A 15,067-nucleotide genomic window follows, 5' to 3' on the forward strand; every position below is an offset into this window, starting at 1 on the left:
CTGTAGTAGAAACTGGCGATGAAGACATCAATGATGAGGTCTCAATTGAGTTTTGCAGCAAAATATTCAAGCTATTACCTGTTACTACTTCAACTAACATGCCTTTTGTCTTTGTGGATTTTGTTTTTGGCAGAGCCAAGATTCCCCAGGGATGGGACAAGTTTCAGGGCAAAACCTGCTATCCACGAACAATCAGCAGAATAATCAAGTGGAGTCTTCTCAAGCTGTAAAGTGACCAAAATGGAATATAAATATTCAGAGTACTCATATACTTCTCTAGTCTCCTATCTAATGACTGAACAACTATTGCCACTTTCACACAGACGCATCATTCCTCATCAGTTAAAGGACAAGTTTCAGAGGGAGGTGTATTAGATTGGGACAGTGAGCAAAATAATCAAGAGGAATCTCGTTTGTCTTTCCCAGCTGTAGGTGACCACATACACTATGTTAATACTTATTTTGTTGATTAGATTTTTCACTCGTGTTGATGGTTTCCCCCCCCCCCCCCTTTTTTTTTTTTTGGCAGGAATCCTCAGGAAACAACAGGGTCACAATCCAAAACGACTGGACTGGCGGTTCAGCAGCACCACCAGGGGAACTCCTAAGGTCATCCACTGATCCTCTTAAACACATTTCTCCTATACCGTTTCTGCTCACTCGCTTTTAATGGCAATGGCAATTCATCATAGATTCATGGTGGCACAGTAAGATAATAAAGAACCTGATCCGAGGTAACATGCAAAGGTTTGATAATAAAAAACCAACATTCTCATACTAAAGCTGCAATTTTCCTCAGAGATTCCCATACTATAGCTGCAATTTCAAGCAGTAAGATAATAAAGAACCAACATTCTCATACTATGGCTGCAATTTTTCACAGTAAGATATTAAAGAACCAACATTCTCAAACTATATGGCTGCAATTTCTCTCAGAGATTCTGCCGGTGCCACGCAACTGAACACTGTAATGAATGGACTCAATTATATTATGCACTGGGATCGTGAACCAGAGATTAACAGGCCCAAGAGATGTGACAATTGGGCTTGGGAGGGGTGCACTGATATTGAACAAGCCATTAGGGTATATAAATGGAGGAAGAAGTTGGCTTGGAGGTAGGAAGGAATTATGTCGTCCCTTCCCCCTCAGATTCCCTTGTGACTTCCCTTCTTTTCTCTTCAAGTTGATCTTCATCTTCTTCTCTGTGTTTCTTTTGTCTTACATATTTAGAGTGATCTGTATCATAAATATAAAATCTATTTTGTAGTTATGCACATTCTTGTAAGTTTAGCTGTGATTTTTCATTGACTATCATGAATAAGGCAGTGTTTGGTTCAATAGGAGGAAGCTGAGGGAAGGGATTGTAATGAAGAGAAGAGGAGAGAAAGTGATGGGGTTTTAATGAAAAGAAGAGGAGGGAAGGAATTATAATGTTATTTTGTTTGGTTAAGAACGGAAGGGGAAGAAAAATATTTTTATATAGACAAATTTACCCTTTTTAATTAGTTCTTATTTTGTGACATGTTTAATAAAATATGATTATAAATGACATTTAATATATAAAATTACAATTTTATAATTATCAAAATAATTTTTTGCCAACTATGAAAATTGAATAAGTATCATTATAATACATGATAATTAATAGGTACTCCTCTTATCCTTAATATAAAGCCTAATTAACTGATTTGATCAGATTAAGGACGTTAATTAAATTAGTTAATATAATACATTTTTTTCTAAAACACCCTATATATCTTCTTTAATTTCTTCCATCCTTCTGCTACTTGATTATTATTGGAAGCATATCAATAACGTTAATATGAAAAAACATTGATAAATAAATTTTGTACATAGGACTAATATAATCTCCTCAATTAGATTCTACATTAAGGGCCGAATGAGTAATATACACAATATTATTAAAATGACTAATTTTTCCCAATTATGAAAACGAATTTTGATACTTTCTTTTTATAAAAAGTCGTTTTTTATTTTCTCATTAAAAGTCAAGATAATAGATGATAAAATCATTAATAATATTATCATACAACAGCAATTAACAAATGATTCATAAAGATCTCACATTTAACAAAGACTTGTTCATATATACCAAAGCAACAAGTCTATTATGCCCACTCATTAGACTGGTTAAATTCCCCACCACAAGCTATCACTTTGAACAGCTAAAGTTGCTTGAGTTTACAAGAATCCAGAATCTCCGGTATTTAATATAAAAACTAGTTTGACATTCAATTTGATTCTAAACACAAGACGTTAATACACTTTGTTTTCAATATTTATCTATTTTTTTAAAAATAGTCATTAATTGCACATATTAAAGGTTCTATTAAATAGTAGTTTTAGCTATTACACATGATTAACAAGGATATTTTAGGAAAGACAACACGTATTTATTATAAATGATTAACTTAACTAACTTTTTTAATCTCCACTAATGAATCAACTATCAAGGACCGGAGGTAGTACAATGCTTTCAACAATAAAAACATAAATTATAGAATCACGTATAAAGCTAATGGACTCAAAATGCTGATTCTTTGCTGAGCAAAAAAAAAGAAGAGAGAGAGAGAGCAGATGGCTGCAGCCTCTTGCCTCATCTTCCTTAGACCTGAAACAAGGAAAAAAACCTTACTTGTCACTGAGCTCATCCCAACCAAAAAAGAAATAAAGCTCATGGCATATGAAATCATGCAGACAATGTTTGTATTGCAAATAAAGTATATGGCCAATTACTAACAGATTATATATAAAAAGAAAAAAAAGAAGAAAAGAAATGGTGATCCCTAAATTTTCTTTAACTTTTCATTGCCATAACTTCTCTCTTAGCTCACATGGCACACAGAATCAAATTAGTTTTGACAACTACAATATATCAAACACACAACCTGCAAGGTGCCCACCAGCCTCAAGCAGCACAATAGGGTTTGAAAACCCAGTTTTTTAATATATCAATGGAGTTTGAAACTTTCTTTTTGAGGACCAAGAGAGTTTAAAGTTTAAACCTTTTACTACTACGTACCTATATCCCACCGCCCACCGACGACACTTGCCATCTCAGAGTTTCCTGAAGTGAGGATCAACGGTTCTGATATATTCTCAATTCAACAAACCTGATATTACCCGTTATGTGTGTGTGTATTGTAGCTGGATCATTTATTTTCCTGTGATTTTATATATTTTGTGTATTTTGAATTGCTCTTATATATGCAGGATGGATATAGGGTGCCAAGAACGTGTGAGCCACTACCCAGAGACAAGCTTTTGAGTCTCATTATCTTCGACGACGGTCGTTTTGCTCAGAGGCCAACCCCCCTTATGGCACTATTGACCTTCCTATGGCTCCCTATTGGCACCATACTCTCCATCTTAAGGGTATACCTCAACATCCCATTGCCAGAAAAACTCGTTTGGTATCTGGACGTCAGAATCCTCGTCAAGGGGCACCCCATCCCCTCCCCCAAAGACAGGCCAAAGCGGAGTCCTTTTTTTCTGCAATCACCGTACGGTCACCGGTCCTGTAGTTATTGCAGTGGCTCTCAAGAAAAAAGTCAGCTGTGTCACGTACAGCATCAGCAAGTTCAGTGAAATAACACCGCCGATCAAAACCGTTGCTTTGTCAAGAGAAAAAGAGAAAGATGCTGAGAATATTAAAAAAACTGCTTCAGGAAAGTGATGGCTCGGTGATTTTTCATGAAGGAACCACTTACGCTGAGAATCATTTCTTTTAAGGTTCAGTGCTCCTTTAGCAGTATTAACCCAGAGGATTGTTCCTGTGGCTATCAGCACGAAGAAGACTCTGTTTAATATGACCACAGTTCGTGGGCATAAGATTTTGAGCCCTTACTTTGAGTTCATGAACCCTATTCCCACATTTGAGATCGATTTTCTGGACCAGCTTCCAGTTGACCTCACGTGTAAGGGAAGGAAGTTCAGTCTTGAAGTTGCAAACTACATTCAGACAGTTCTTGCGGGGACGCTTAGGTTTGAGGTTACGAATCTGACAAGGAAAGATAAGTAGAGTGTGCTTGCTGGAACAGATGGGAGGATTGCATTTAAGAAGGATAAGGATGGGGAAAAGAAGACCCGAAAGATTGAAATCAATTAAGCGTGACAGCAGATAAGGACAAGAGAAGCACGTACAAGTACGTGATAGATTGGATACTCTTTTGTATTATGAATCTAGTGGGCTCCCAATGTGGTCCGAAATGTTTAGAAGTGCGTGTGTATATACATATAGCTATAAGGCAATAAACATGCTCATATTTGTGATAAAGTTATCAATCATCTACTTTATTTTGTTGCTGTGATATAAATTAATACCAACATGTATTCTCTATCGGTTGCATGTTGGGTTTATCAGTCCCGAAATCTTCTACAGCCTTTATGGCCTGAAGATTTTACAATGGTAGTTTTAGACCTCTACAGTGTACCATACTACGTCCAATTGGAGTGAGCGAAAGCAGAGAAGGCCCTCAATTGTAACATTAGAATGTGGCCTAACTATTTGATGATTGTCTTTTTCAGAAGTTAAAAGTGGGCTCAAAAACTGTGATTGATCTTCTTATTGATTGTATTCTTTGGGCCAAACCTTAATGATACATTAATTACCAAAAAAACAAACACAATATATAAGGCCTAAGCTGTAACGATACTCGTCTGTTAATTTTTTCAACGGGCAAGCGCCCTGGTATGAATAATAAATATAATAGTGATTTTACATTTTATATTGACAAAGCAAAGACCATTAAGATATCAAGTCAAGGTTATGCTTTTGGTAACAGAGGGGAGAGTTGAGAAAGTTGATACCTTTGCCGTTCCTTCCTCAGCTTCTCTCCGTCCGAGTTATGATCCCCTTGTGGTCGCCGCGATTCTCGAGGGGGGTGTTTGATCAAGGTTAGTAGGTCTTTTTGATGATTTATTTTTGTTTGGCCTGTTACAAAAATCTTAGTACAATCTCTGCTGTACTCTGCTTTTGGAATTCCATAGCAATTGAACACTTTTGGTCGCTTTCCCATTTTTAATTCTCTGTTAAGCTTTTGTGATGCCTTATCTGAGCTTCCCCTTTCTTTTCTTTTTTTTTCCAAAAAAAATAATAATTCACAGGTGTTTAATTTGCTTTAATTTTGAACAACATCTTTTTCGTCTATTTTTTTTTAATCAATTGAATCACTTGATTTATTATAGGCATCAATCCTTGAGTAAAAAACTATTTTAATATTATTAATTTTAATTTATAGAATTTCATTCACTTTTTGAAATTTCTATCATCTTATTTAATACCGTTCTACTATTGGTTTATTTCTATAAATAAAATTTCATCATATTTATAAATTAAAATTAAGAAATCAAACAATAAGGGTCTGTTTATTTTTTAAAAAAAATAAATTATGGGAAACCTGATTTAAAATTAAGATGCAAGCGGAATGGCGGACTAATTTTCTTTTGTTTTCTTTCAATAACTTTAGGCTGTTTTTGTCTTACCTGGAAAAGCACAGAGAATGAGCGATCTTATAAATCAGTCCAGGATTTGGAAATACGTGGGAAGTGTGTCAGCGATAAATGGCCTGGTTTGCTTTGGTCTCAGCTCCACCTACAAAATCTCATTTGGAAAGTTTGGCATTGGCGGTCTTCTCGTTTATCTGTCAGTCGGTTTAATCATGTGGTGCCTTATGTTGTGTGGCAAGAGAATTCGAGTTTCAGAGAAATTCCAATATCTTGTGGGAACTCTAATTTTTATTGTGATCTGTTCCATCTCCGCCCTGCACGACAAACTTGTGCCTGGAAAATCAGATGCACTGAGCATCATCTCGTATGGTTCGTTTGCCTTGATGTCGCTGTCCATGTCAAGGAAATTTGAGCTCGGATTCGAAACTGGCTTCTCCGGTTTTTTCCTGTCTCTGTTTGTCACACAACTTTTCAAAACCAACCGGAACCTCTCACCTATTGCATTTGTTTTCTGCTTGGTCATCTTTGTTCTTCGCCGCAACTCAGAATCCGGAGTACAGTTTGGTTCCAGCAGTCCAAACGGCTATCATCACGTTGAAGTTGGTCCTCCAAATGCAGCTGTCATAGACATTGGCGATGAAGACACCGACGAGGAGGTCTTAACTTTTGCAGCAAACTATTCAAGCAATTGAACCTGTTACTTGAACTAACATTGTATTTTATCCTTATGGATTTTGTTTTTTGCAGAGCCAAGATTCGCCGGGGATGGAAGAAGATTCAGGGTAGAGCTTGTTATCTAGGAACAGTCAGCAAGATAGCCAAGAGGAGCCTTCTGAAGTTGTAAGTGACCAAAACAACAGAATATGAATATTCAGTTTACTGTCCGGCTATTGTGGACTTTGCTCAGAAGCAGGGGAAATAGTTGAGAAATTAATGGGCGATACCGTAATTCCCTCTTTGGAGCCATGTTTGAGCATTTTGATTATACCATTTCCGTTAAATATACTTTCCCTAAGCATCTCAAATATGATTGCGTCTAATAAGAAAGTAGTGAAAAAATACTTCTCGCCCCTTTTTTACCCCCTTCACTGCAAGGAAATAAGAGAGAAATACCGACGGCAGTCAGTTGGAGTGGTTCGGCACTCCTTCCCCTTCCTCCAATAAAGATGCAAATTATATAAAATTTAATTTTAACTAACCTTTTTTATTTTTACCTCTATTAGTTATATGTTACTCGCTGTCCCAAAAAAAAAAAAGTTGTATATTGCTCATTCGCTACCATTTTGTCTACGATATTTTTGGAAAATAAAATATATTTTCACACATTTACTTTTTTTAAGTCAGTTTTAACTAACTCTTTTTTAATCTAAATAATTTGGTTTTTATATTTTATATAACGCAGAAATGAGTTTTTAATTAGCAATACAATAAGGGAAAAAAAGTAAAGAAAAAGTCATGGGAACAAGCTTCTCTCCCAAGATTTTCCTTAATACACATGTATTGTTTATATAAGACTATTATTACAAATAATTAATTTAATTAATTTTTTAATCTATTTAAATTAGTTGACTAGTTTTTATATTAAAAATTAGTGATAGTATTATCAACATTAATAACATTTCAAATAATCATCGCTGCCAAAAAAAATTTCCCTAGTGATAGAGTGGCAGGCAATGCCCATTTTATGCATCGAGAACGATATCCTAGAATTAATTTATTTCATGATTAGGTTTTGAAAAATGATTTTCTGACTAAAGCAGAACAAAGATTTGAGTCCAAAAAAAGGGGCAGCACAGAGATTAATGGCTTATAGTATACTGAATTCTAAAATTTTATTGTCATAATTTTACCTACATTTGTCAAGGCCATTAGCAGTCAATAATTTCAAATAATTATTTCTCTTCATATTATTAAAGAACAAAAAATTTCCAATTCAACTTAAAAAAAAATCCGAATAAACTTTTCTGATAAGTTAGATCATAATTTTTTGGAATAAGGTGCGCCCAGCACCCCAAAGTATTTTTCCAGGTGCGCCCAGTATTCTAAACTAATTTTTGGTGCATCCAGTGTCCCAAACTAATTAAAACGGTACGTCCATATCCCAGGCTAACAGAAATGTATCTTTGACCGTTAGCCTGCTGACTCAGCAAAAATTTGACCGAGATATCCTACCTGGCAGACATGTAACAGACATGTGTCATCTGATGTGTATTATTATTATGTCTGAAAAATTATTTACTTTCCCTTCCAGCAACGCTATCATCTGCCCGTTTTAACACTTCAGCTTGAAAAACAAAGAAAAAACACCATCCAGAGCAATCCTCACAGCGAAGTTAGGGTTCAATCATCACTCCCATTTGTCGCCGGTGGCTGAGCTAATCGATTGAGGTGAGGTAGAGGACAATGGGAGAAGATGAGAATGTTGGAGTCGATGTGGACCAAGGTGGGAATGATCTAGCAGTGGGTCCGGCTGACATAGAGGGCGAGAAGGCTGTCGACATGGAAGAGGAGTTGGATGACGTGGAACTCGACGAAGATGATGAGGCCATCAGGTCGAACGAGTCGGAGGTCGACTCAGATGAGTCGGAGGTCGATTCAGAGCTCGACGCAGAGGGTGGACAAGAGTCGAAGCAGAACCGATATGGTGAAACGAGTAAGTCCTGTAACTGTAATGTGTCCGTTGTAGTTTCATTTTTCTGCAGACACACGTATAAATGTTTCAATCTCTTGTTTGTAACTTGAACCCAATGGATGTCGCAACTTCTGACTCTATTTATGTGACCTCTCCGGAAGATCGTATCAAGCTGAACGTCGGCGGGAAGTTCTTCGAGACGACGCTTGCCACCCTTCGTTCCGCTGGTCCCGATTCCCTTCTTACGGCTCTCTTCCTCCGTGACACCAGCGATAACCGCCCTGTTTTCATTGATAGCGACGCCGAGATCTTCTCCGTCCTCCTCTCTCTCCTCCGCACCAATCAGCTCCCCTCTACCGCTCGTCGTTTCTCCAAGCAAGAACTCGCCGATGAAGCCCTTTACTACGGCATCGACGCCCAACTCAGGTAGGCCATGGCGCCGCCACCGTTGGGTGGGATCGACGCCTCTAGCACCGCAACAATTCGGCAGGCGTCTGAAGGCTTGTCTCCCACTTTCACCTCCGCCGAGGTCGGTGTATCCATTTGCATAGCCCAGGGTGGTCAGTTTTCTTGCTACGACTGGAATCTCAGCCACTCATGCACCATTCGAACTCATCTAGACGAAATTGATTCGATTTGCCAAGGCTGCACTCCTTCTCACGTATCTCCTCTACTATTCATGCACAAAATTCACTTATTCGAAGGCATGCAATCATAATTCTGATGCAGCAGTTAATCCATTTCTTTTCTTGTTTTTTTCCCCCTTTATTTCTTTTTCTAACTTAGAAAGAGCGAACTTGTTCATGCATTATAATCAGCTTTCTATTTCATTTTACCCATTGATAGGACTTGTATTATTCATGACTCTTAAATATGGTATGATTTTTTCTTTTTTTCATATTATACAGAAAGCATATTAAGATAGTCTTATTAGTTCCAAGTATTTGCATAAAGATTCAGATTTATTAATTTTAAAAAGCAATAGTAATCAGTCACGTTAATGAATAGTGAAAAATAACGTAATAATATGCATACACATTATATATAAAATATTGATAAGCAGAAAAGTGACGAAACTGTTTCATTCTGAACATATAACCCAATTAAGTGGCTAGGGAGGCAAGTATATATTACTCGTTTTTATCTCCACACACTCTTTATATGTTCACACACAAACCTTTTTTTGAATTACTAATCTCGTCCTTGCAATGGCCTGGCGCTCTAACAAATTAATGTTTTTCGTGCTTTTGCATCTCCACTCTTCTCTCTCTACACATACACACTAATTACTTAAAGATTCACAATGAATCAGCATTACCTTGTTTAAAATATGTATTGATACTAAAATGAGAACTACTTCATTTTGAACATGTAGCAACCTCTTTTACATGTTAAACGTATCTTGAGTTAACAAGTAGCGTGATTTTACATATCACGTGGTGTTTGAAAATTTTAAAAAACACTTAAAATAAGTATTTTTATACAAGTTGAGACAAAATTTTTCTCATATATTTACTTAGAATTACTTTTAAAAAGCTAATTCTTATCGTGGTAAATCAAATAGTATGACAGCTTCTTCCTATGCTTTTGGCTTGTTGCTAAAAAGTTGATTACTTTCCCAATTTCCTCTCTCTCTCTCTCTCTCTCTGACTCTCATGTGGGGAAGCAGTGGTAACAAGAGATGGATTATTGAAGAAGAAAAAACAGCGTGAAATCAACCTCAGTTAAAAATCATTTTAATTTTGTTAATTTCAATTTATAGAATTTCATTCATTTTATGAAATTTCTATGATTTATTTAACAGCGTTCTATATGACTCTTTATAAAATCATCCGAGAAAAAGAATAATACAAAAGTGTGAATGTGCAAGAGGCTTACTTTTCTTCTTTACCTCTCCCTGAATACACACCAATTACTTTATAATTACAAAGAATCTGGACTGCTGTGGAGTTTAACCAATAATATCTCTATTAGTGGTTTTTTTTTTGGGTCTAGCTTCGAACTGAATTTTCACTCAGGTTGGAAAAGGTTTGTCCAAGCATGAAAATGCACAAAGACTAACCCTGCGACATTGGCTTGAAGCTGTAAGACCTTGAAGCCTTCTCTGTTCTTACCCATTATTCCAACGTCAGTTAAGAAGAGTACTCTTTATGATCTTGAAGCTTTTGATCAACAGATTTGATATCTATTAAGCGTTGACAATGTTACTTTCTTTTTGTTTATTGCATAGATCGACCCACTTCAACGATATAGTCACAATCTACGCCTCTATTATGATGTCTGGCTTAGTAGCCAAAGTAGCCAGTGATTTTTCTACTGGTAAACACTCATTCTGAAATTTAATCTTTTCATTGTACTTACCATGAAAGACGGTGGATCAGGAACTAATAAGGATCTGGATGGCTAACTTCCTGCTTTTATTACGTTTAGGTTGGATGTTGGAGAAGGCAGAGAGGTAAATCTTGAGAGATGTCCAAGGACAACCAAACTTCAACGCCAGTGCATGAAGTATCTTGGACCACAGTTCTCACTAATATATATATATGTAAACATAAGTTTGAATTAGACATAGATTGTTGGCCAAAAAAAAAAAAAGAAATAGATTCATATCCAACAAACTTGGCTATAAAGATTCACTTTTTATTTGGCCTGGGTCTACCTAAAAACCGCTGTTGATATATCTCATATACATTTTTGATGGTGGTAGTGGTACCAACGAAGAAAGAAAGGGAAGAATATGAAGTTATTGTTGAAGGAGGCAAGCTGGTGTACAGACAGAATGGGAAGCTTCTAGATACCGAAGATGGGTCCAAATGGATATTTGTTCTGAGCCCCACAAGGTCTTTGTATGTGGGGCGAAAGCAGAACGGTTTGTTTCATCACTCTAGCTTCCTGGCTGGAGCTCCAACCACAGCAGCAGGAAGATTAGTGGCTCATCAGGGTGTCCTTGAGGTACTAATAACATAATATATCACCCAGCATAATCCCTTTCATCCTATTACTTTAAGCCTTCTGGTACTTTCCCTGAAGCAGATTCACTTATAAGTGTTGTTATTGTATTAAAACATTTCAGGGTATTTGGCCTTATCGTGGATGCTGCCGCCCTGCAGAAGAGAACTTCAGAGATGTCATTAGCTTTCTTGAGGAGCACAATGTGGACCTCTCCAGTCTCAAAAAAAATTAAGGATTTTATGATATAGTAATTCACTAAACTAATAATTAACATATTAGATAAACAAGGATTATGTGACATCTGACGTGAATAAAAAAATTTAATTAATTAATTAATTTTGGTGTAATGGTTGTGCTTTTATTTTGTTGTTGTGAGATAAACAAGGATTATGTGACATCTGACGTGAATAAAAAAATTTATTTATTCTGACGTGAATAAAAGTTAGATTAGGTAGTGTGATTTGTGTTTAGATTGATTTTTATAAAAGTTAGTTTGTGAAATGAAAAAGTTGTTTGGATTATAATTGAATAACTAAGTTTAGTTTGCATAACACTTTTATTAAATAATGAAAAATGATTAAAAATATAAATTTACAAAATATAATAATTTTAAATTATTATAATATGGAAAAGTTATATTTAATTAATAAAATATATTTAAATTAGAAATAAAAATTTAACCAAATAATATTACATAATTAATTAGATAATATACTCTGTATAATTCATGTAAATATAGAATAAAAATAATATTAAAAATTAAAAATATTATAACAACTATTCAAATTTATTTTAGAATATTAAAAATAAATAACTAACAACTAATTGGAAATTACAAGAAATATATAAAGAGAAGCATAAGAACAATATAGATATAAGGGCAAAAACATATTTTAATTTTAAAAAGCTATTTTTGCATAACTCATAAGCAAGTCTTTAGTGTTTTTGTAATCATATTTCAAAAAGTAAATTTTGACCCATACGTCAAATTGACCAAAAGTTGTAACAAAGAGCTCCCAAATTTACAAACTGATTTATCATACCTATAAGTTATATTTTTCCCTCCAAAACACCACACCAAACAGAATGTATGTCTACTTGTCTAGTCTACTTAGAGTGAGCAAAAATAGAGAAGGCCCTCACCAGAAAAATTAGAATGCGACCTAACTCATTGAGGAGTTTAGGGATTGTTTGGTATCACGATTGAAATCATTTTCATGTAATTCGAAACAAAACTCTTCTCACATACTTACATCATATTTCACAAATCATGATTAAAAAACTACTTATAAGCGATTCTAAATGGCCTCTAATAGGATTGAAAAAGGTTGTAAATTTTGTTTTAAAAAAGGAAAAATTGCAATAAGGTCCCCGTCTAAGGGAATTAAATATAAAAAGATCTTTTGAAATCATCAAATTATTTTAAAGTTCTAAGGGATCTCATTACAATAAATTTTATTTGTTTAATTACTAACTTGCTCTTATTTTTTTTCTAACTTTATATTGATAACTGAAAAAACAGTCGTTGATGACTTAAAATGTAATGATTGACAACTACCGTAACAAGTATTAACAACACATTTTCTCAGCACGTCACAAAATGTAATGTATGAGTTATCAATACCTGTCACGATAGTTGTTAATCCTTACACCTTAAGTTGTCAGTGATTACTCGTTCAGTCGTCAATACAAACTTAAAAAAAAAAAAAGCAAATTGGCAACTAAACAATGAATTCTTTTGTGATGAGATTTTTTGAGATTTCAGAATAGTTTGATGATTTTAAGAGGTCTTTTTGTATTTAATTCTCTTGACTGGGACTTTGGTGCAATTTCCCTCTAAAAATTTTATAAAACGAGGCCGTTTTATCTAAATTTTCAGGAGTTATCAGTGGGCTCAAAATCTTTAATTGTTTTTCTTTGCTTATATTCTTGAGAAATTTTTTCATGGCCCCAGGGCACCAAGTCATTTGTGCACTGTCCAATAAAAATATGCCACGTGAGTTTTATTTTATCTTATGTGTCATCAGTTTTTCTCTGCTCATTTATATGTCACCTGACAATTCAAATTATTTTAATAATTTATCTCTTTAATTTCTCCCCCCTCCCTCCCGCGCATTCAAAAACCCTCTTTCTTTCTCTTTTTCCCACTGAAGCCGCCATGCTCTGCCGAAAAATTTATGAGTTCTGGCCACAATGTTTATGCACAATTCATAACTAAAGACGCCGTAATTATGCAATTATTATCTATGGAAACAAAGTGAGTTATAGGACACACATCACATGCTTGGTTACGCGTGTTGCTGACCAAGTTTTGATTATGATTTTCAGGTTAATGTAAATTTTAGTCCCTTAAATTTATCTTCATTTTAATTTTGATCCCTCAAGTTTTAAATCGTAGGTCTTGGTCCCTCAATTTTTTTTATTTAAAACATTAGTCCTTGTAATGTAATAAAAATCTGACCATTTTGTCCCTTGTTGGAGCAAAAATTATGATTTGAAACTTGAGGGATAAAAACTAAAATAAAGCCAGAGAGACCAAACATTATATCAACCCTTGATTTTCCGACTAACAACGCCGCAAAAAGCTTAATCACTAACATCCTCTTAAATGTTAACATCAAATGCTAGTTTTTGTGATCATTCAGATTTTAGCTCGTTTTTTCCCATTCAAGGGTAACAGTTTATGTTCCAAATTTCTTATGTTTAAAACATGTCTGTTTCTTTAAATATATGAATAAAATTATCATTTTGTATTTTTTACTTCATTTACATAAAAACATTTGAAAAAAATTAATCTTAGAATATTCCAGTCAAATCCTTTTATCTTTCCATGGAAAAAAAAATTCCCCCTTTCCTTTGTATCCTAACATGAACTTCCAGTGATACAAACCTAAGTAAAGACGACTAATCTCTTAATTATTTTTATTAGGATAGCATTTCAAATTTTGAAGACAATATGCATCAAATGTTATTATTATTATTATATATTAAATAATAACAACATAAATCTAATTTTCCCAAAATGAAGTAATTCAAATAAGATTTACGTTCAATTCAAAATAGTGCGCGTGAATCCTTGGAATTAGTCGCAGAAGTTTCTGCCTTTCTAGACAGAATAAAATTTTGGTAACGAGACCAGAGGAAGGAATGAAGTAGTGAATCTTCCAAATGAAAGCTTTTCACTGAATGCACTATTTACCCATAGCTCAGACCCTCATTTTCATCTTCAAATGAAGAATAAGAAACTCTCTCAGGTTCCAGGGGCTCCTTCATGTGGCTTTATCCTTTCATGCCTCAACTTTTAATTCTGCAGCATCATAAATTCACACGCAGCACTAGCTAATGAGAAGAATTCTAAAATTCTTATGTAGAGAGAGGGGGGGGGGTTAGAAAATTCAATCATTCGCAGGCACAAATTGTGTTAGAAAATTTTGGAGTTCATTTACAGGAGTAGGATGCTTCAATGCTTCTGTTTATAAATACATTCCTTGCATAACCGATATAAAAAGTGACCTTTTTTATGTTGCTATTTTAACCAACATAAAATGTTGACAAAGCAATATCGTTTGACTGCACTTTCCTTTTATATGGCTGACGTTAAAAGTACTTCCCTTATGGCTCCCTCTGCGCCTTCTATTGGCCGTAGACTTTAATCGTGCATTTAACCCTTATATCCACACAAAAAAAAAGAAAAGAAAAGAATATATTGATAAAGCAACGATCATTTAAATATTAGTCCATGCTTTCGGCCTTTGGCTACCAGAGTAAAAAGGTCATTCGTTTCCCACTCCCTTTCTCGCTTTCTCTCGCGTGGGGAAGCGGTAACAAGAGATGAATTATTGAAGAAAGAACTGCGTCAATACCAAAACCATTATTCCAAGTTACAATCCTCTTGCGGTCGCCACGATCCTGGCCAGTGTGGGAGGCGGCATTCGATTGAGGTTAGAATGTCTCTTTGATCCGGGAGGTTAACTCCAGTAGGTAGATAGTTACCTTTTTGTACCCTTTTCAAG

At 35.0% G+C, this 15,067-nt stretch overlaps 1 protein-coding gene across 1 annotated transcript; it reads left to right on the plus strand.

Annotated features, from left to right (window-relative positions):
- The first annotated feature begins 37 nt into the window (after positions 1 to 37).
- On the plus strand, positions 38 to 1,339 carry LOC114727971 (uncharacterized). Its single transcript, XM_028914762.1, has 4 exons — positions 38 to 226; positions 324 to 428; positions 530 to 609; positions 937 to 1,339. Exons 1-4 carry the CDS (start codon positions 152 to 154, stop codon positions 1,118 to 1,120), a joined length of 444 nt encoding a protein of 147 aa, XP_028770595.1. The 5' UTR covers positions 38 to 151; the 3' UTR covers positions 1,121 to 1,339.
- The last annotated feature ends 13,728 nt before the right edge of the window (positions 1,340 to 15,067 follow it).

This window comes from Neltuma alba, unplaced genomic scaffold, assembly GCF_004799145.2.
Source record: "Neltuma alba isolate B1F8T4 unplaced genomic scaffold, ASM479914v2 tig00012515_pilon, whole genome shotgun sequence".
NCBI classification, from domain to species: domain Eukaryota; kingdom Viridiplantae; phylum Streptophyta; class Magnoliopsida; order Fabales; family Fabaceae; genus Neltuma; species Neltuma alba.